This window comes from Trematomus bernacchii, unplaced genomic scaffold, assembly GCF_902827165.1.
Source record: "Trematomus bernacchii unplaced genomic scaffold, fTreBer1.1, whole genome shotgun sequence".
Classification (NCBI taxonomy): domain Eukaryota; kingdom Metazoa; phylum Chordata; class Actinopteri; order Perciformes; family Nototheniidae; genus Trematomus; species Trematomus bernacchii.
This window is the reverse complement of record NW_022988043.1, coordinates 5,050,031-5,070,963: the sequence shown is the minus strand read 5'-3', so window position 1 is coordinate 5,070,963 and position 20,933 is coordinate 5,050,031. Positions and strand designations below refer to the sequence as shown.

Sequence of the window (20,933 nt, the reverse complement as noted above, 5' to 3'; positions counted from 1 at the left end):
GAAAGTAAATGTGCCATTGCTGATAAATCATATGTTAAAGGATCGGAGCAAAGATGGCAGGATGGGTGGATTAAATGTGAGACCGTTTGTGCATCCGTCCACTTCCCCGTCACATCGAGGTCATTGGATGTACAGTAGCACATCTGCAATTCACTGATGATTCCTCATGGTACACAAAACATTCTACAGCTTTAAACATTACTAGAAAATAACACTTACTGTGCATAGAATACCAAACTACACAATTACTTTTGATTGTATGCCTGTGGCCGTGACTAATAAGGCTTTGTTGGCTTTTAAAGAACACAATAAATTGCCAAAGGACAAACAAATGCCACCTTTAACGTCATATTTATTGTTATTTAGTTACTCAATAAAACATATACAGATATATACAATATGCAGGAAAACAGACGACTGCACTTTACATATTATTAAAAAAAGAAAACAAAAAGAAACAAAAATCAGTTCGTAAATTGCCGTCACAGTCCTCCATCTATTGTTTCAGAAATTCAAATTCAACAGAAGCTTTATTTAAAGATTACAAGATTGCCTAACACACAGCAAATTTTCTCTTATTATACATGTGCAATACCAATAGTCTTTTTTTTTTCAATTCCCTTATTAAACAATCCCTTGATCTCCATTTTTCAGTTCCCATTGGCTGAATTGTATGCAAGCGGTTGAGCTCATAAGGTTGATAGAGGTGAGTGAGAGGAGAGAATGAGGGTTATTCTTGCAACTATTTAACAAATCATAAATGATTAAGAGCAGCAAATGATAGAGGTTAAATCTTTCTTAGACAAGCAAGGAAATGGTCACAAAAAAGGAGTTGAGTTACATTCATGCAAAACCACTCTGCCCATTTTGCTCAGGCCACTTCTAACGAACCAGTAGGCCTCATGTGAGTCCGAGGTGGAAGATCTCAATTTCTGTGTATATTTTTTAAGGATGTCAATTCAGGGGATTGTGATAAAATACACATTAAATATGCAACCATAACTGAGGTGAGAGGGGCTGTAATAAGAAACCGAGTAGAAATCATGACATCATGGTCGCATCACAAAACTCAACGCTGGTATACAATCAAAGCCAATGACAACTGAATATTTCCTCTTCTGGTTTTTGTATTCTCCTCCTTTGACATTTCTTTATTTTTCTTTGACAAAGAAAATAAAAATAAGAAAAAATATTGATTTGAGGTTTTCCAGATGTGGGCATTGTTGAGTAGAGCCCGCGCTGCATCGTCCAACATTGTGTGAGATTCCTAAAGTGTGACTGCACGTATCAGAAAAAACATGGTATTTGTGTGTGTAAGTGTGTATGCGTGAGTGTGTGTGTGTGTGCGTGCGTGTGTGTGTGTGTGCGTGTGTGTGTGTGTGTCTGTGTGTGTGTGTGTGTGTGTGAGTATGAGTGTGTGAGTGTGTTTGCGTGTGTGATAGAGAGTGAGTGTCATGTTAGCATTTAGGAGTTTAAATGTCTTTCTGTCCCTGAACAGGCAGGAGTTGCTCGCAGTTGCCTCTTCAACACTATATCATCTTCATCATCCTCAACATCATTATTTGTCTCTGAAGCTTTTTCTTTCGTTTGTATCTTCTTTATCTTCTTCCTGCTGGGCCTGCTGTTTGTATTAAGTCAGTGCCGCCACGAAAGTCCCAAATCGGTTGGAGATATCAGAGTGGAGAGAGCGCCAGGACGAGACGGGCCCCCCTCGGCCCTTGCTGTCCCCCAGCTCGTCTGTGCAGTGGACTGACAGGCACTGCAGGTGGTTCCCTCCACTGCTCCCTCCTCCTCCTCCTCCTCCTCCTCCTCCTCCTCCTCCCCCCCCCCCCTCCTCCTCCTCCTCCTCCTCCACCCCCTCCTCCACCTGGGGCCGCGGCTCCAGCCTTACTCTGGGACAGCTCTGATTCTGCAGACAAGAAGAAGAAGAAGAAGAAGAAGAAGAGGAAAAGGTTAATTAAGACTCCAGAAAAATGAAAAACAACTTCCAGCTATTGGCATCCTCTGATACAGATGAACCGTTTAAAATACACACTTTTAATTAAACCAGTGTCATATTCACTTCCCACTCTAAATCTGCACTGTGAAATTAATTCAACACTATTCCACCCCCCCCCCCCCAACAGCAATACCACCAGAAAAGGAGGCTGTAAGTGAAGCATCCTCTGCTCACACTCCTCCTCCTCATCCACACACACACACACACACACACACACACACACACACACACACACACACACACACACACACACACACACACACACACACACACACACACACACACACACACACACACACACACACACACACACACACACACACACACACACACACACACACACACACACACACACACACACACACACACACACACACTTGCCTTCATTCAGGCGTGCAAATCTGCAGAGCTCCTGCACGACCTCCGGTCAGAGGGTTAAAGGGCACAGAGAAAACTGGCCTTTAACCCTGCTTGACCCAATTTAGTGGTATAATGACCATGCCACGGTATCGACCCTGTGTCACTAAGGTGTGGAGCCTCATATTAAATGGTTGCACCAATCTTACAGGAAAATCCATACACAGGTTGATTATAACTCATCTAAAATATCAGCTGCGCCACAGTCATGCTGACGTCTGAGATGCATGCTTCACATATGGAGAAAAATCACTTTGTGCCGAGTAACGAAGAAATTAGTCAAGGGGAAGATTGACGAGGACAGGAAGTGCTTGACTAAACTATACATAGAAGCGCAGCGTCACACTTCATCTGCTGAGAGACAGGCTGCGGCATACTGAGGGAGGAGAGGGCAGAAATGGGGAAAAGTTTTGAAGAAGACTCACAAAATACAACAGGGAAAAGAGAAACACAGCAACTAGGAAAGAGGTAATGGTGGGGCTATGTGTTATGACACTTGTGTTGCATCCTGTGCTTTTGGTTTTGCCTTCAAGGAAGCCCAAAGCACAGAAAAGGAATCTGTGAAGATGTTAGGGATCCTTTGCTAAAATCAGTCCGCTTATTCACCCATCTCCTCTCTAAAAAAAAAGAAGAGCGCCTTGCTCCATGAGGATAGTGAGCGGATCAGTGTGCTGCACAAAGACAGAGCTTTAAGGTTCAGGGTGTCTGAGTGTAGAGACAGGCAGAAAACAGCTCTGACAAGCTGAGTTACATGTGTCAGAGCAGGGAGAGGCTGTGATAGACGACAGTCTGGGCACAGAGGCTGCGGATCACAACACTGCAGTCAGTCTGCTGCTCACCTGAGGGAGGGAGAAGCGCCGCGCAGACCTCCATATCATTTCCCCCCTTTTTAACTCATCGTTCTCTGCTACTTAAACTGTTTTCATTTTGTTTTGCTTACTGTTTTCATCTCCCTGCCTCTCTGCTTTTACAGACCCGGAGGCAGGAGTGACACAGTGTTAACAAAACACAGGCGGGGAAGAGAAGGCCAACCAAGGCCAGGCAGCGAGGACAACCCAGAGAGGCAGGCAGGCAGACATGCAGGCAGTCAGGCAGGCCTGCCCCCCAGCCTGTCTGGGCTGCGACCACTGGAATGGAAAAGTGGGGGGGATTTGGTAAAAGGTCAGGCAGCCAAGCCTCCTGTTGTTCCCAGTTTCACTCTGACTGCCGATCTCTCTACATTTCTCTATCTCCATCTCCCTCCCGAGGACTACAGATGTGGTGTTAGTGGGGGTTGTGGTTTGCAGGGGGTAAAAAGAAATGAGGATTTAGAGCAGTGTTGGTGGTGGCGATGACAAGATCTAACATTTGCCAGAGGGTCCAGTCATACACCTCAGCATGGCGGATCCCCACCCCCTGCCAGTATCAACCCCTCCGCCTATATTCAACCGCACCTCAGCCCTCCACCCACTCACACTCCCCTCTTCCCATCGCTGTGCCCTCAAGCGTCCGCCAGCAGCTCATGCTAGCTGGGCACAGCAGGGTCCGCACCGGCCTGAATAGGCAGCCAAGCGTTCCCCTGGCTCACTGCTGACACACAGCAAACTGACAACACGCACAGCCAAAAAAACACATAACGACAACCACTGCCCGCCGCTGCCATACCCCACACCAGCCCTCAGCTGCTGCTCCACACGCGTGCGTGCGTGCACACACACACACACACACACACACACACACACACACACACACACACACACACACACACACACACACACACACACACACACACACACACACACACACACACACACACACACACACACACACACACACACACACACACACACACACACACACACACACACACACACACACACACACACACACACACACACACACACACACACACACACACACACACACACACACACACACGCATTCTCAGCTAGACTCGCCACTGAGCTTCAATGTAAAATGTGGAAAATACACTGAGAAATAAAAACACATTATCAAATTACATGATAACTGTCTTTTCTAGCACACACACAGATTCACAAATTATATAATCAAAGTATTCATGACCAGGTATTAGCTCATAAATTATTGTTTTATGCATTTGTTAAAAATTATATATATTTATTTTCTTTAAGTTGTGAATTTTTCTATCATCTCTTCAAGCTAAAAACAAGAAGTGCTTCGGAACAGGCCGATTGCCATTTGTAACGATACACTTTGTAATTAACAGCATCTGCAAAATCCACCACTAGTAAAATAAGCCAGACACTTGACCACAGGATTCAAATATCAGCCTGTATTAAAGGGTAGCCAAAGGGAATACAAGGGATGTGATTTTTATGGACAAATCAAGACACTACTCTTAAATTGTAAGCATTATCCATGGTGGCGCATTCCTTCAAAAGTGGAAACGGCAGTGTGAAATTCTACATCACGTCTAAATTGCAAATCACCATGACATTTCACAAGCAGGCAAATCTTTTTTATATATATATATAATAAGATCTATCTTGTTATGGCTGTTCATTGACTAACGTGGAATTCATATCCGCGGTAATATCTCAATAATAGCCTATTCATCTGAGGGGAACAAGTGCTTAGCATCAACAAGCGAGGGGGAAAATACCTAATAAAGAGGGAACAGTAACAGCGCAAGCAGCTGCGCGGAGCCACAAATACACCTAAATATCCTTAACCACATTACAGCCAGGCAAGATTACCACTGTGATGTGTTAAGTAAATACTGAATTTAATGTGATGCACTTATATCCCTATATCTCTCGCCCTGAGTGTAGTACTTTGTTATTTAGCGCCTGATGATGCAGCTCACACACACACATACACACAAACATTGCAGTGGGGTTTTGGAACCGTCTCACAGACACAGCCAAAGACGATTTACAGAGATGAGTGGAGCTTGAATGCCATGAAGGCTGGGAGCACAGCGCACAGCTTTGGTTGTCGGGATGACACCAATGTGTCTGGGAGCTGACGGCCTGACACGGGTTTACATGTCATATCACACACACTCAACACACTCCAAGCAACGCAGGGAGGTAAACAACGGCTGCTTGGAGACTGTGGTTTTTTTCTAGCAATTTATTAATAAGTGTGCAATTATTTTTTTCAATTAATCCTAAAAACAACAGTCAGGAAAATGACAGTCAGCTTTTGAAGCTGACACAGATATTGTTACCATTTGTTAAATATAAAAAGTAGGGCAGAGAATATATTTCTTCAACAGAAGATTCAAAGCTTCTCTTTGGTGCATGTTCTTCAGAGCCGTCACATTGCTTTCCTAGGCCCCACAATCCCATGCGGCAGGCCTCTGCCCTTTCTATCCCAAGCCCTATACCTCCATGACGACACTTCACCTTTAACCTCGTGCTCCTGAGGGCGTGACCCTGTCCTCTCTAAACACAAACCAGCCCAATCAGAAGGCTCCGCTCACTGACAAAAAACACCCAAAGGCCTCCACTCCTATGACAGTGTGTGACATCAGGTCAGATTCCTTTAGCATAACAACTACCACTATGGCCTTGTGAGAGGATTCCGTCTTTGTCAGCACAAAACACCCATCACAATCCACGGAGAAGAAGTCGGATTTAGTCGAAGTCGGAAAAAAGAGAGAGCTACGGAACCGTATAAAACGCCTTCTTTCCTGGAAATAAACAACTTAAGGTTCCTCCCATCACTGTTTTAAGAGTGACAGGACATTTAGGTTGCTGCCAAATAATTAAGCTACCATGAAAACCTAATATCCCTTTAGTACAGATATATTTAAGAAAATATGATGATTAGGGCAAACAGATTTACTTTCCCCCGAGTATCCTCTGCCCCAGGGTGGGTAGGGGGCACATGAGGCTCCCTGCAACCCCCACTCAAGGGACCGTTCCCTCATAGAGAGTATATCTGAAGGTAGTGGGAGGGGGGCATTTCTTACACAGGGGTTATTTAGGTTTGAATTTCCTCTCTGTTCTCTGGCCTGCAACATAAAGGGAGAAAATACGTGCCCAGGCAGGCATTGCCCCCAGCATACGTTAACTTCTCTCCAGCAACACACCCTTTCCCATCCTCACACACACACACACACGCACGCACACACACACGCACGCACGCACGCACCCACGCACGCACGCACGCACACACACACACACACCCCCCTCCCCCTCTGGCCGCAAGAAGTGCTTAGGAAACCAGACACAAATCAGAGCATGGGATGTGATTTAGTGCCTCCTTCATAACTCACAACCATGTCCAGGACCTGTCCAGCATGTCGTCCAAGTCGGTGACATATTGATCTACTTCGCTGTCTCTATTTTGTTTCAGCACCGAGCTGCAACACTTTCTGTGATTTCATCCGTTTGGAAAAAGGTCAACCACATGTTTAAACAGGGGCAATTTTGAGGTTAGAAGCATGTGCATGACAGGATTTTGTTTATGATGAAAATAATAGTGTGGGAATTTTCAATTTGTGAATCGCAAAAAGGGCAAAGAGATTGCTGTGTAATTAAATGACATTTCAAAATTATATTATTAACGTTTTCTTTTGCTGGTGTGTTAATTACTTTATTATGTGGGGACATATTTTAAATTGATGAATAGATTAATGTGTGCTTTAAACACACCAGCTTTGAGAATTAGCAATATTCATGTAGCATGACATTATGGAAAATGTTTTAAATTGAATTATTTTCTCTTCAGTAAAGGCAAATCAGAGCTTTTACACAGCCATCTCGCCTCATGAGAAAAACTACAGATGTTCTTTAAAAAAAAGAAATCTCTCTACTTTCTTTATCACTCCCTCAGTCTGTCACCCAGGAGAAACAGCTCCAATGTCATAATCCATTTGTCAACTGCTCAATAGAAATGAAAGGCGCCTGACGACTACCTGTATGTCTAATAACATAACTGCTGCTGGCAGCCTGACAACCTCCACAGATACCTGAAAACACACACACCTTTTAAAAACTGTAATTGTATACCGGGCTAAATGTGAACCCAGGACACCTTTCTGGAGTCATCTTTTGCAATTCAATTGACAAAATATTGGACATTTGGGGGGGGGGCACAGACATCCATGATCGAACGTTTGAACGCCTCGCTCTGCGCATCTTCCTGATAAACAGTTTTCCATTTCCTGCTGCATCCAAGGAGAATATTTACCACATGCTGAGACAAGTTTTTTTTATTTTAACACCCTTCCTCAGGGAAAACAAAACACCGGATGAGCTGCTATTTTGAAGAGTTAAAAATCCAGCAAGGCCTGACATCTTTGTTCATCTTTTTCTCTCTTCATCAGTCACAAGCACGCTTCTTTAATAGGCTTCCTTTGACTGTCACTAGTGCTCAATGTCTTGCGAAAGGCCTGAGAACATAGAGCGCACATGCACGCACGCACGCACACACACACCTAAAATATCAACAAACACAAATCCACGCACACACACACGCTATATTAAATTCCAAAAGCTTTAAATGCATGATGGGCGCTTTTCAGTCCTGCACTATTTACAAGTCAAGTAAATACTCTTAAATATTTTCAACACATTAGAATTAAGGGAGCGTGTTCCACCGAGCGAGACACCTGAGATCGGGGGCTGAAACCGTGAGCCTGACACCTAGTCTAAATAAATCAAACTTTATGTCTACACCTTACAAATCCACACTATCAAGTTGCAGTGTCTACAAACCTGCCCTTCGCCAACCACTCACGTGCATACCAGCACGCACACAGATGCATACAACAGCGAAAGCAGAAATAGAATACGATAACATTCATTTTCTAGTCCACATCAGGGATAGTTTTGTTCAGAAAGACACAATCACGTCCTTATTTTTGCAGAAATCTGCGCTTATAGACATACCCTAACTGTTCTTTGAAGCCCTCTTATGAACATGTCAATAACCAAGACTTACAGGAGTTGCCTGAGGATGAATTATGACTTCTGGAAACATTATTACGAAGGCTAATTGCTATGATTATCATAGTGATTATCATTACTGCTGTACAGGAGTGTGCAAGGTGCTTGGTGAATGTGTGTTGTTGTAAAAAGTCAATATGAAACACCTTGTAATGACAGGTAAAGAACATAGACTGCCCCAAGCTGTTTTTCTCACATTCAGGCATGTGCCAATCACTTTCTTCTTTTTTTAGAAAAAGGAAATAGAAATTACTGGTGTGATTTGTGGGGTTGTTGTCGTACGGAAATGTCAAAGCCAGGTAGTCTCACAGGATTGTTCTCCGTGGTGAAATATCAATACGGCTCTTTCAGTGGATTTAAGTGCTTTCTAGTAGGTGTGATAAGATGCAAGTTCCCTCTTTTCAAACCTGTCAAAGTCGGAGTGAAAGAGATTTGATCATGATTAGAGCTGTTTAAGGGCTGATTATTGAGAGTGAAGAGTGAAACTATTCCACAAGGTCAACTGTGAAGTGTTTTAGCTGTGCTGATAAAAAAAGAAGTCAGCAGTGTGTGTGGCAAAAGTTAAAATACAAATAACTGAATCACTTCCTACGCCTGCTGGTTGCCTGTTATCACGACTGTGCATGAGTTTCCAAATGAACGGTCGGCTTCTGGCTAAGATATATAGAAGAGAAAGGAAGAGGAAGAGTGTAAAAGAAACACAAAAAGGGGAAACAAATATTAACTGACACCGTACAAGGAAAGTTGCTCGCGTGCTACTACATGCCTCCATGGGAGGACATGATGCCGTGTTGCACACAAGACTCTGCAGGCCATGAGCTTACAGTTGCAGGTATCACTGTGCCTCGGTGGAAAACTTGAGCTACATGCTGTCACAGAGAGAGGATGCCAAATGTGGGGTCCAAAGGGGGCCATTACTGCAGCAAGCATCACTTTAAACAGGCACACAGGGAGCACAGAGAGGCTGGGATGCACAGGGTTCACAGTTCCTCTACAAATAAGCAGAGTATAACTTGTATTGGCTAGGGGAGGTTGGCTAAATATGGAATTCTCCTGTAGACCTTCTTTTACAGAGCGCTGATACAAAATCAACTCGCAAAGTTTCACACAACTTTGCATTGAGCACACAGTGAAACTTCATGGAGTGATGGAAACATTCACCTCATACGACCACACTGACCTTTGACCTCCAAGCTCTTTAACTTTCACTGCAATTAACTCCTCTGAAGCTAACTCCTCCACAACATCACGTACATGCTACACCATGATTCACCGGTTTAAATTAAATGATATAGCAGTTACAGATAACTTCCCTTTCAAGTGAAAAACACTAACAAAGAAATATGCATTATGTACGATTTGTCAGGAAAAAGTCTAAACAGGAACAAATAAACTCATATTATTTGCATTTTTGGTAAATGTATTTCTCCTTCTACTTTAAGTCAAAGTTCTGCAATATTATTATCATTAAACATTTAATTTAAATGCATTTTCAATTAAGGCATTTATATTACGTTTGTATGTGACAAACGTCAATGTATTAATTATGGTCTATCATTACTTAATGTATTACTTATTTAATATTATATAATGTCGGCTCTACTGAGAGACAGAAACAGACATATATAATACTGGAATGTTAGAACCATTTGACCTGCAAGCAAAAATCAAATCTACTTAATTACAAAAACAAACTTTCTTATTTCCGACCAAAATAACCGTTCAGAATATTTCCACTGCCAAAGAAAATCTCAACTAATTAGGTAATGTGTTGATGATTATGTTAAAAAATGTATAATAAGTGGCAAAAAAAACGTTTTCGGTGTCGCTGGAATTACATAAATTAACTATATAAAATTATCCTCAATTTTCTTGACCACGTTACATAAAGTTAATGCTAATGGTCCAATTAATTGGCCTGATTTATTTCAAATTAGTGTCACTGACACTATCTCCCTAATGGTAGAATTTGTTCGCAAGACTGAGGTGGATATTTTGTTGCAGTGTGAAAAGCCTGTGGGATGCTGGCTCTTATGGAACTACACTGTGGGCTATGACTTATCTTAAATTATTATGTTATTTTGCTCCCTTCTGTGTAGCCTAAGCATCAGATTCAATCTCGAATCCCCCTCCCTTCCCAAATACACCTCCACCCTTTTTTTCATCTTTGCTGTCTGAAGCACTCAAATGAGAAACTGTCAGGAGCCGTGATTTGTGCTAACTAGCTATCGATCGCTCCAGAGCTGCATGCCTCGTGTCCATGCAGGGAGGGCTGAGCGAGGAGAGGAGAGGAGAGGAGAGGGGAGAGAAGGAGCAAGGAGATGGAAGGAAAGAGAGGAGAGGAAATGAGAGCAGAAATAAGACTATTCTGCATTAAATATCTACTGATTTTTATGAATTGATATTGTTTAAAGTGCTATCAGCTCCAGAGAAATTAAACAGATAGAGTAACAGGGTGACTGTGGCTGACTGCTTATCAGTGTTGGGTTTCCGACTCAAAAGAATAGCCTCATTAATCAATATCTAAAGTGATGATGTTACTTATCTCCTGGCATCAGTGGGGTTTTTCTCTTTCTTTTTCGACACCCCTTTATATAAATATAGTTTTTAAATGTAGAACTAAAATAAAACTACCTTTTGACAAAAGGGTGGAAAAATAGCAACATAAAAGCCACACTATTCAATGATCCTGTCACGTGTCTTCTGATTTAGCTGAGACCAGTGGAGACAAATCATGAGAAAAATAAATGACTGGAAAAAGTGAAACATATAGTTCTGATCACATGGCTCAAATTAAAAAGTGCACTGCTTGTTAGTTTTCTATGGATTTATAATAGGGGTGACGGAGAAATTAGCATGCTACACGGGTGGAAATGGCAAGTTACAGTGCTCTAAGAAGTAACGGTACGCTATTAGTGATAGCGCCCGACACCCTGCGCTCATATAAACAATGCGCCTGGACTCAAGACTCCGCTCCGTGCGCGCTCCCGCCGTTTTGCACCCGCACTGATCAGAACAAAGAGGCGCTCGAGACGCGCTCGGCGCTTTCCTCAATTATATAAAGTACCTTCACATTATTATAAATCCATACATCATCAGGCCTTTCGGTAGCTTAACCCTGACTGTTGGTATTTCTTCCAGATTCTATTCCGTGGCATCGTTTATGTGTACTGCTTTGGTTTGAAAATATTTGCAAAAAAGCAAACGCAAAATAACAAAAAAACAGAAATGAATAAAGAAATAAAATAAATATATTCTAAAAAGACTAATTATATAATTATAATGCATTACAATGCATATAATTAGTTTTCTATTCACCTACTATCAAAGCACACAACATAGCCTAATATAAAAAAACAAGAACAAAATAATAATAATGAAGTAGTATAAATTATATTTAAAATTATATGAATACAAAATAGCTAATAAATGTTATTAATCATTACTATTCTTAAAAGAAAAAACTATAGTGGAAGCTTATCAACAGCAACGTAACAGTAAAAGTACCTGAATTTGGATTTAAGACCCATCATACAAATATTAAGATAAAACTACTTTTAATCTACCAACAACTGCAAAATGTATATCTCCGTTAAGATGAAAAACTGCCTCTGTGCCTTTAGGCGAATTTTTTTTAAATGTTTCCTTAACAAACTTTGCATTGCAAGACATTGTAAGGAATACATTTTGTACACTACACGAGGAGGCAATTACAAATATAATAAATAATGTTGCAAAAACATATAGATAATTACAAAATGTTTAACAATAATCTAACTACACTTTTAAACTAAATGCTTAAAAGTATTACCATAATTACAAATTAACTATTTCCCACGGAAAATAAAATTGAAAGTGAATGGCTCTATTCTTTTCAAAATGATATGTAATCCTTGAAATCCTGTGCTGCCAATCTAAAATCAATCCACTTTCACCAGCTCGGTATTATCCCATGGTAATAACAAAAACAAACACGTAACAAGGCGAGGGGAACCCCGCTGCGCAAACGCATATCCTCAAAAAGCTATTAATCTTCTCAATGTAGTTGTTCACCCTGAAAACCGAGATAAAGAACCACAGGAAATGTTTACTTTACTTGAGCTGTTCTTTTGAAGTTCCTATACAATGAAGAAATGTATACATTTATATTGTCGTAAAGGCACAAGGAAGACTTAGTTCAGTAAGAAGGCATTTAAAACTGCTCCACTCTGAATCCCATTTTTAACACGGACACATTATAGAAACAAAAACACCGCAGAAATCGTTTTTTTTCCTTCTAAAGACTTGAATGGCGCTAGCATTAAATGTATTATCTTACTATACACTAAAGCTCTAAAATTCACAGACCCTTGTTAAACAGAGACGGCTGTTTCTGGGCGCATATAATAGACAAAAGGTCCTGTATATTATAAGCATTGCCAGAGCAATTCATCTATTATGCATGTGGTGTCACACTGCATTTCAGATAAAATAAATAGCAATTTAAGAAATAAAATCAACTATTTTTAAAAGCAAAATACATCATTTAGCCTGTGTTGCATGAGTGTGAGAGACAGAGTGTGTGAGAGAGAGAGAAAAGTGGGTGAACTATAGGAATGATTTATTTACCTTCTTTGCTGCTGTTTTGGCTCTTATTCTTTTCCCATGGTCCCATGGCCTTGTCATCCTCTGACCCGTCCATCATGGCCTTGTCACTGGGCACGTACCAGGTGGCGTGCTGCTCTGCCATGAGGGTGTCAAGGTCAATAGTGCCCATTGAGCCTTTCCCAGCATCCGGGCTGCAGCTTGCCAGCTCATTGTCTCCGTTCTGTGAGGGACAGTCACCATTCTTTTTGCCATTTTTGATAGCCAGGGGCTGGTCCTCAGAGATACTGAACTGCTGCCGCTGGAGCTGGATCTGGGCCTGCAGAATCTCCAGAGGATGGATTTCATCCTGGCCAGAGGTGCTGGATGGGGTGCGTACCTGCTCCACCCCAGGAGTGCCCGGGTGGCTCGGCCCATTGGCCCCTGTGCCCCCACCAGCATTAAGTCCATAACTGTCTGGTGTCGAGGTAGTATGATTGTTAATGCCCATGGCAAGGGGCTTTTGTCCATTAATCAACCCATGGTCAGTTCTCTGCATTTTGGGTGAGCCGGTGATCATAGGGCTGCGATTGGGCTTGGTGGCTGAGGCCCCTCCTGCATCTGAGCTGGAGGAAACCTCATCCTCGTTACCATATTGGGTGCTGACATCGTCAGGAAAGTCCACTCGTGGTGAGCTACTGTCAGACTTAGCGACACTTTGAATGCCACTGTCCAAAGAAGACATAAGGTCGGCCTGGTCCCCCAAGATTAGGTCGCCTCCTTTTCCCCAAGACGGTGATTGGAGGTGTTTCTCGTGGGGCGTGCCCCCACCCCTCTCCCCAATGCCAGCAGAGGGGGTCTGCTGGCCTGGACTTACAACAGGGTTAGCATTGTCAGGAGAAAAAAAAATGACAGGGCTCACATGTCCACTGTCTCTTTTTCTCCTTCCTCTCCCTCTCCCATTCCCTGTTGTTGCTTTCCCCTCACTGCATGGGGTAGCGTCCATGTTGTAATTTGGGGAGAGGGCACTGGCTTCCCCCTGCACCGTCTGGCTTTGACTTACAGGCTTGGAGTTGCTATTCCCAGTGCCAGGCATCTGGCTGTTCTGGGAAGTGCCGCTCTGAAAATATTCAGGTCCAGCACTGCCAGTCCCATTAGATGTGCTGCTATTAATGTCCTGCTCTGTCTGACTCAGTTTTCGCTTGCCCTCATTTTGGTTTTTCTTGTTGAATGTTACGTTAAGATTGGGGGCCCCTAGGCTAGCGATCATGTTCTGGCAGGCTGTGGAAAGGGCCGCCAGGCAGCTCTGGCCGAAAACACTGTCTTTAGCGCTGGTTTTGCTAAAGTTCCCGAGGGACAGGGCTCCAAGCTTACTAACAGACGACCGCTGGCCTGGGGGGAACTCAGACTGAGGAGGGTAGCTCCCTGGTGAGGTGTTCACCCCCTGGGGAGCACTGTGGGCTGGCCCCTGACGGTTAGCCCCCCCATAGGGAAACGTTGGCTGTGCTCCCATTGGAGGTGCAGGGAAGTCAGCTGGCCGCCTCTCCGCTGCTGCATTCGGATGCCCTGTCCCTGCTCCTGGAGACTGCATTTGTGAGAGGTTGCCCATGTTCCCACTGAATTGTGAGTGCATGCCCGGGGAATGGAGAGCCTGTACATGCCCATCTCCTTGTATTCTCATGGGCTCTTGCATGCCCATGCCAGGCCTAAACATCATTCCAGCCCCGTTCTGCTGTAGCCCCATGTCGTGGGGCCCTGATTCATTACCCGCTCCACCCATACGCCGTGACATCATCTCCCCTGGTGGGTGGGAACCTTGGAACCAGGAGTTCTCCTGAGTTACATGAGGATTTTGTCCATCAATGTTGGGCATTCTGCCAGCATTCTCCCTGTCAAAGTTGGGCTGTGGCATGCTCCCGACTGGGCCTCCGTGAGCCATTGGGCCAGGAGGAACTTCGCCGTGGTGGCCCAGCTGCTGCAGACTGGGCTGCCTCATCCTCTGCTGCTGGTTGCGAGAGGCCATCTGTTTTATCATCATGGCTGCATTCTGCCGCTGCTGCAGAGACTGCTGCTCAGGCCCTGGATGCTGCAGCGGACCTGGTGGGAAACCTTCACTCACAGGTGGGGTGAACTCTCCAGGCAGGCCGGGGTAGGCAGACGGAGAGAGGTGGTTTTCCATAGCACCACACCAGCCTTCACCGCCATGTGCATTAGGAAAGTCAAATCTTGGCCTTTTCGCCATGTTCATATAAGGAGAGTCAAAGTGTTGCAGTCGCTGATTTGGGGGTTGTTGGGAGGGAGGAGGGGCTGGCTGTTGCATATTAAACATGGGGTCCCCATAGGGGTTCAGACCTCTATTTTCCAGTCTGTGAATGGGATATTCAAACTGGTTGTGTTGGCCAGGCATCATGACCCCTCCGTCCAGAATGTTAGGGTTAGTAGGGCCGGGCTCAGCCTGAGGGGGTCGGGGGAGGCCAGGGGGGCATGAATTCTGTCTGGCTATCAAGCCGGCCTGTTGTTGCTGCTGCATGAGAGGATGTCTTGCATTGACCCCCGGCTCCATTCCCACGGGCACCTTCCGGCCATTTCCAAAACGCTCAAAAAACACTCCATGCTGAGGCTGCTGAGGCTGCTGAGGCTGCTGAGGCTGCTGAGGCTGCTGAGGCTGCTGGGGCTGTGGCGGCTGGTGTCCCTTAGAGGTGCCGGGCATACCTGGTGTCCGTGGCATGCCAGGGTTCCCTGGGAAATTAGCGCCTGGAACTGGCCTTCCTGGACCAAAATTGGGCAACTGAGATTCTGATTCTGATGGGGAAAATACATGTACATCAAAATGTCCAGATGGAGGCTCACTTGGAAAGTTATACTCTAATCCCTCTACTGCTCCCTGGTTGGGCATCCGCCGAGGCTCCAGGCCATGGGACTCAGATGATGAGGATGAGGAGGATGGGAGACCATGGAAGGATGCTGCTCTGTTAGGGGACTGGTCCAGGGGTAGACAGGGAGCAGGGACAGCATGGCTACCACTGGGGGGCCCGTGATGTGTAAAATCAGGCATGTTACCGGGCCGCTGCTGCGGCTGTTGCTGCTGCTGTTGCTGGGGAAAGCCATCCCCTGCCTGTCCCTCAGAGAGAGGATCAAATCCTTCTCCAAAGCCCTGCTGTGGTCCCATGCCATTGTTGTTGTAGCCCATTAGCCTGCCACCATGCAGGCAAGATGACCCTGGCTCTGGGCCTCCAAAATTCCCACTGAAATGAGGGTGAGGTTGGTGGGGGTGAGGTTGATGGCCATGAGGATGTCCTTGATGAGGTTGCTGGTTGTTAAAAAATCCATGCATGGGTCCTTGCTGCTGCTGCTGCTGCTGCAGTCCACCGCCTGCATGCATGTCCGAGTGGCCCCTTGGGTGAAAGCCCCCGTACTGCTCTGCGTTAATGTTCATATTGAGCCCGAGCATTTGCGGCTCGCTCAGAGGACCCATGCCGGGTTCCACGGCTCCTGGTGGGCCTCCAGCGTGAAAACCTGGGCTTTTATAATGGGAGCCCATGTTCAGTCTCGGGTGGTTTATGTTTCTCTCCGACTGGCCAGGGTTTCTGCTATTAATCTGAGAACCGAACTGCTCCAGCCCAAACATACTCCCCTGCAATCAATCCCACATGACGGCCAGTTTGCCAGACATCGGCACACTGTCTGTTTTTTCTGTCTGTCTCCAAGAGCAAAAAGTAAAAAAAATACAATAAACTATTGAAATGTTTGTATGAATCTACTGATCAAACGCTTAATCAAAAATGAAATGTTAATATCACAGGATAAGTTATAATGGTTGCGAATCAATTGTTTTTGTTTTTCAACTTCTCCAAAGACGCGTAGGGAAGAGAGGACAGACTGTGTCCAAATACGCACTTAAACTGTGTCTCTGCTGTCTTATTTATGCGTGCACTTGACTGCTATTGTTTTTCTCTTTGATTACGCAAACAAATATAAAACACTGTTATTAAACTTGCTTCATGAGTGACCTACCATATTCCAAAGTGTGTCTGTGCGCATTTCTTTGGTGCGAATATGGCACAAAAACAAATGTCTATCAAACAAAAAAAAATTGACTGATCGAAAATATGGCAATTCTCTTTCAGCTAATTAATTATTCCAGTCCAAAGTAAAATGTCCCGGAGCGACTTTTTGTATAAGGTCCCATGCTGGAAACAAGGGGAAAAAAGTCCAAGTGGTGCCGTAAAGTCAAAACAAACTATGTAGCTTTGAGGGGGAAATGTTCTTTAAATAAATACAGCCCATCTATGTCCTTCAAAATCTCTACTGAAAAGACACGTAGCCAAAAGTCCAGTGTGATGAAAAGTCCACAAACACGGCTCTCCAAACCGGGAACCGGTGAACCGGGGCGTCCGTTTACGCGAACTGATCCCGGAGCAGCGCGGCATGCACTACCCGCTCTCCACTACTGCTGAGCGGCTTGACAGCATCCTTCACCCGCTGCCCGTCATGCGGCTTGCAGCGAAGCGCTTTTGCCTTAAGTCCTTCCAATGCGTTTCACTCCTAACGTGTGCGTCCCTCCGTTAACCGAGTGTTGTCTGGTGTGGTCTGAGTGCACTTGGGAGCGATTCACAGATACACTCACACTCTGCTGTGCCGCTTGGCGCTGTGTGAGATCAACGCGTCCAGAGGAGCCAGCAACAAGTTTTGCATTTCTGCAGCCGCTTCCATCCACGAGGGCTCAGCCAATCAGAACGACCTGAGAAAGCTTCGAGGGCGGGACAAACTCTTTTAAGGTGGTCCATGACAGCTTCAGTGAAAATCAAATCTTAAAAAGGGACTTTCACTCATAATATAATGTTTTTAACAGCATAGATTACACAGTATTTGTCCCATTCAAAAACACACTAACTTTTTAACTGGTCTTAAAGATATTTATATTTATTTCCAAAGGGATCCCATTACCTTTGTTGTTCATCGTAGCCTACCACAGAATTATTGAGGTGAGGAACGATCCTGCAACTCTCATATCCTCCATTTGAATAACAGAGCTTAAAGTCAAATTCTGCTGTTTTGTATGTTGCTTTAGTCCTCTTCAACCATGAATATTTTGTTCAGTTCTTGCACCAACTCATTAAGTGGAAGTGTATCAACCCAATGCAATAACATGCATTGCAATGACTTTATTGAAAAACACAGGCTAAGTAGTTAACAAGCTGTGTAGAAAGAATATAAGAGCAACCAGTTACGGATTGGGTTTATAATTCAGAGACAGTCAATTCACAAAAATCGATGTCAATCTCTAATGTAAGCTCACAAGCTGGATATTATGTGTTATTATATGTATGTGAGAAATGCAACATGGAACAATTAAATAGTTCTACATTGATCTCAATAGGTGGATATATAGCATACTGCCTGAGAAATTACTAAATATCTGAAATGTGAACTAAAATATCGGATTGTATATTGATGTTGTGATGAAGGTATGCATTATATTAATAGTAAGGTATAAGACGTGTATCACTCACGCTTCTCTGACCAATCAAACTCGCCCGTGTTTTATGTGAATCCCAACGGCGAAAAATAATCCTCCTTAAAAGACCATCTGAACTAAATCAAGTGGATGGTATTGGGCTTCAGTTCCGATAATCAATAACATTATTCTCTTGCTATTAAAATAGAACATTCTTAGGCTAAATTAGGAAAATGTACCTAATGGGTTAATTAGCTGTAGGCCTAAAATGACCGAAGTTATCTGTGTAAGATATAGTGGTGCAATACGCTAATAAGATAAGACATTCAATTATTGCAAAGAGCATTATGTTTATGCGAGTTTCAGACAAAAGTCTCAATTTATAAGACAGTCTAATTGCCGAGTCCCTATTCTTGGTAAAAATAAGAAAAATAACCTACCTTCTGATATATTAAAATGTTATGCCATAGTTATGCATTAAGATGTTTTAATTCTTATTGTGTCATTCGGAAAGTGCCTGAATATTGTTTGTAGCTTGCTTCCTTACTCTTTCTGTTAGTGTGTTTATATCACAGTCAGTCAGTTCATTTTTTGGAGATAATTTGGATCTTGTTGGTAATTCTGACATGGCGTTCACATTAATTTTCCCTCGTTACATTTTAAACAACCTAACAAAAAAGAAAGATGTTTTAAAATATTCTCATAGATTGTGTGTAGGCCTACGTGGGGTAATCTTAGATTTACAGAACAACTTGAAGTCATTATATGAAATAAAGTAAACATCTGGGAATACAAAATATAATATACTTCCTCCATTGACCACCATGGATATTTTCTTTGGTGAAATAAGAACTCTACATTTTCATTTTCCCGACATTGTGGACAGTGGGCATTTGGAGTATTTTGTATCAGACAGCTCTGTATATTAAGGGGGAAACCGAGAGGACTTTCTACCAAACAGACACAGTGCCACCTAGCGACGACCACCGCTCATGTTGCAGCATTCAGAAAATATTTTGAGCATAAAAAGGCATGCAGGTCCAAATTGGTGCATTCTGGGAATACCATTTTTTATTGTTATTTTGAATTTATAACAAACGGATACTATAATTGTGTTTATTAATGTAATACAATTAGTGAAAGGGTGTAAAAAAAGGGAGATCCTTTGCCACTAATCCTTTTATCACTTGGTGTTCTGTTGTTTTTTCATTTCACACTGAGTATTGTTTTGTTGTTGTAAGTATTCAGTGAAAGGAAAACCTTTTTAGGGAAAATTACTTACTCAACATGTTTACCCTTTCTTCGAAAACTGGCCAAACATTTTTGTTTATGGGCAATATACAGACAAATATAAGTAGTCAAAGGCTAAACAATAGACATTTCACTAGTTGACTCAGTTTTAAAACTAGGATGTGTGATACAGTACAGGAAAATATATTGTTAACATGCACAAAATCTATCAATATGCCATTTTCTAGTACATTTTTTGTACGCCAGTAGGTTGGCCGTATTTGTCCAGCAGTGGCACAATCAGTATTTCCTGTATTTGGGTTAACGGGAAGTAATGCAATATTTGTTTTTGTAATAATTACAATTAATGTCTTAGATTTTCAAATATAATGAGATATTCTATACTATACTCAACGTTTTAATATGCTTTTTACTGAATGTTTTAGGTAATTCTATGTGTTTACAAAAATAAGCAGCTCTATAAAAAGGCACACACGGCTGTCTCACAGAAGCAGACTGTGTGCTCCAGAGGAGGAGGCTGTATGTCAGGGCTGGAGACAGGTCAGGACAAGGCATTGTAAGGGGCTGGGAAGGAGAATGTGTGTATTTTTGGACATTTGGGGGAGTGGATGTGCATTTTTTGCAGCTGAGAGGACAGCCGTTGTAAGGGAGGAGGCAGGGAGAGACATTGGTTGGATTGTGAAGGAAACATTGTTTAAAGTAACCGTCTTCTCGAGAAGGAAAGACAAGCATGTTGAGATGTTCTGAGAGCTGCTGTGCTTGTGTGGTGTGTTGCTGAAAAAAAAAAAAAAAAGTTTTTTTCAGTATCACCTTGCTAGAGGAGCGCTTTTATATAAGAGCCAGCTGGATGTAGCATCATTAGAGTTTTACCCAGACAAACACAAAAGTGTGTGCATATCAAACTGTTTTAGCCGAGGCGGCCATCACTGCTCTGTGAAGCCCCTTAGGAATATCATGATTCATGTTCATTTCTCATCTCATAAAGGCTTCTTGTATCACAAAACCCAATAACAACACTGGAAACAAGGAGCAGCTCAACAGCACAAAAAAGAAATAAAGATATTGTTCCATCTGACCGAAATACTAATCCCCCTGTGATACAGCTTCTGCTAGCTCTGACTACAGTCTTCTCAGATGGAGACAGACAAGTTAAGTATGACAAACCGATGGCATGGTCTCTCTCTCCCCTCTGTCCCCAGTGATGATAAATGCAGCTGAGAGCTGCTGCTGCTGCAGAGGCAACGTCATGACAATGGACAGTCAACAGGCTTTCAAGCAATGTCACAATACCACTCTACTCTGTAGTGATTTAGCACTCAATTTG

The 20,933-nt window shown here is 43.3% G+C and overlaps 1 protein-coding gene across 1 annotated transcript; it reads right to left on the bottom strand.

Annotated features, from left to right (window-relative positions):
* Positions 1-334: 334 nt before the first annotated feature.
* mn1b (meningioma 1b) lies at positions 335-17,542 on the bottom strand. The gene is made up of 3 exons (XM_034118276.1): positions 12,946-17,542; positions 1,856-1,909; positions 335-1,812 (listed from the first exon to the last, which is right to left on the bottom strand). Exons 1-3 carry the CDS (start codon positions 16,526-16,528, stop codon positions 1,631-1,633), a joined length of 3,819 nt encoding a protein of 1,272 aa, XP_033974167.1. The 5' UTR covers positions 16,529-17,542; the 3' UTR covers positions 335-1,630.
* Positions 17,543-20,933: the final 3,391 nt, after the last annotated feature.

Bases quoted from the DNA above. Each gene is read 5' to 3' on its own strand.
- mn1b (XM_034118276.1), bottom strand. From the start codon at position 16,528: ATGTTTGGGCTGGAGCAGTTCGGTTCTCAGATTAATAGCAGAAACCCT. The intron at 1,910-12,945 runs GTAAATAAATCA...TCTTGTCTGCAG, and splicing joins CCAAAACAGCAGCAAAGAAG to AATCAGAGCTGTCCCAGAGT. The intron at 1,813-1,855 runs GTGGAGGAGGAG...GGGGAGGAGGAG, and splicing joins GGCCCCAGGTGGAGGAGGGG to GAGGAGGAGGAGGAGGAGGA.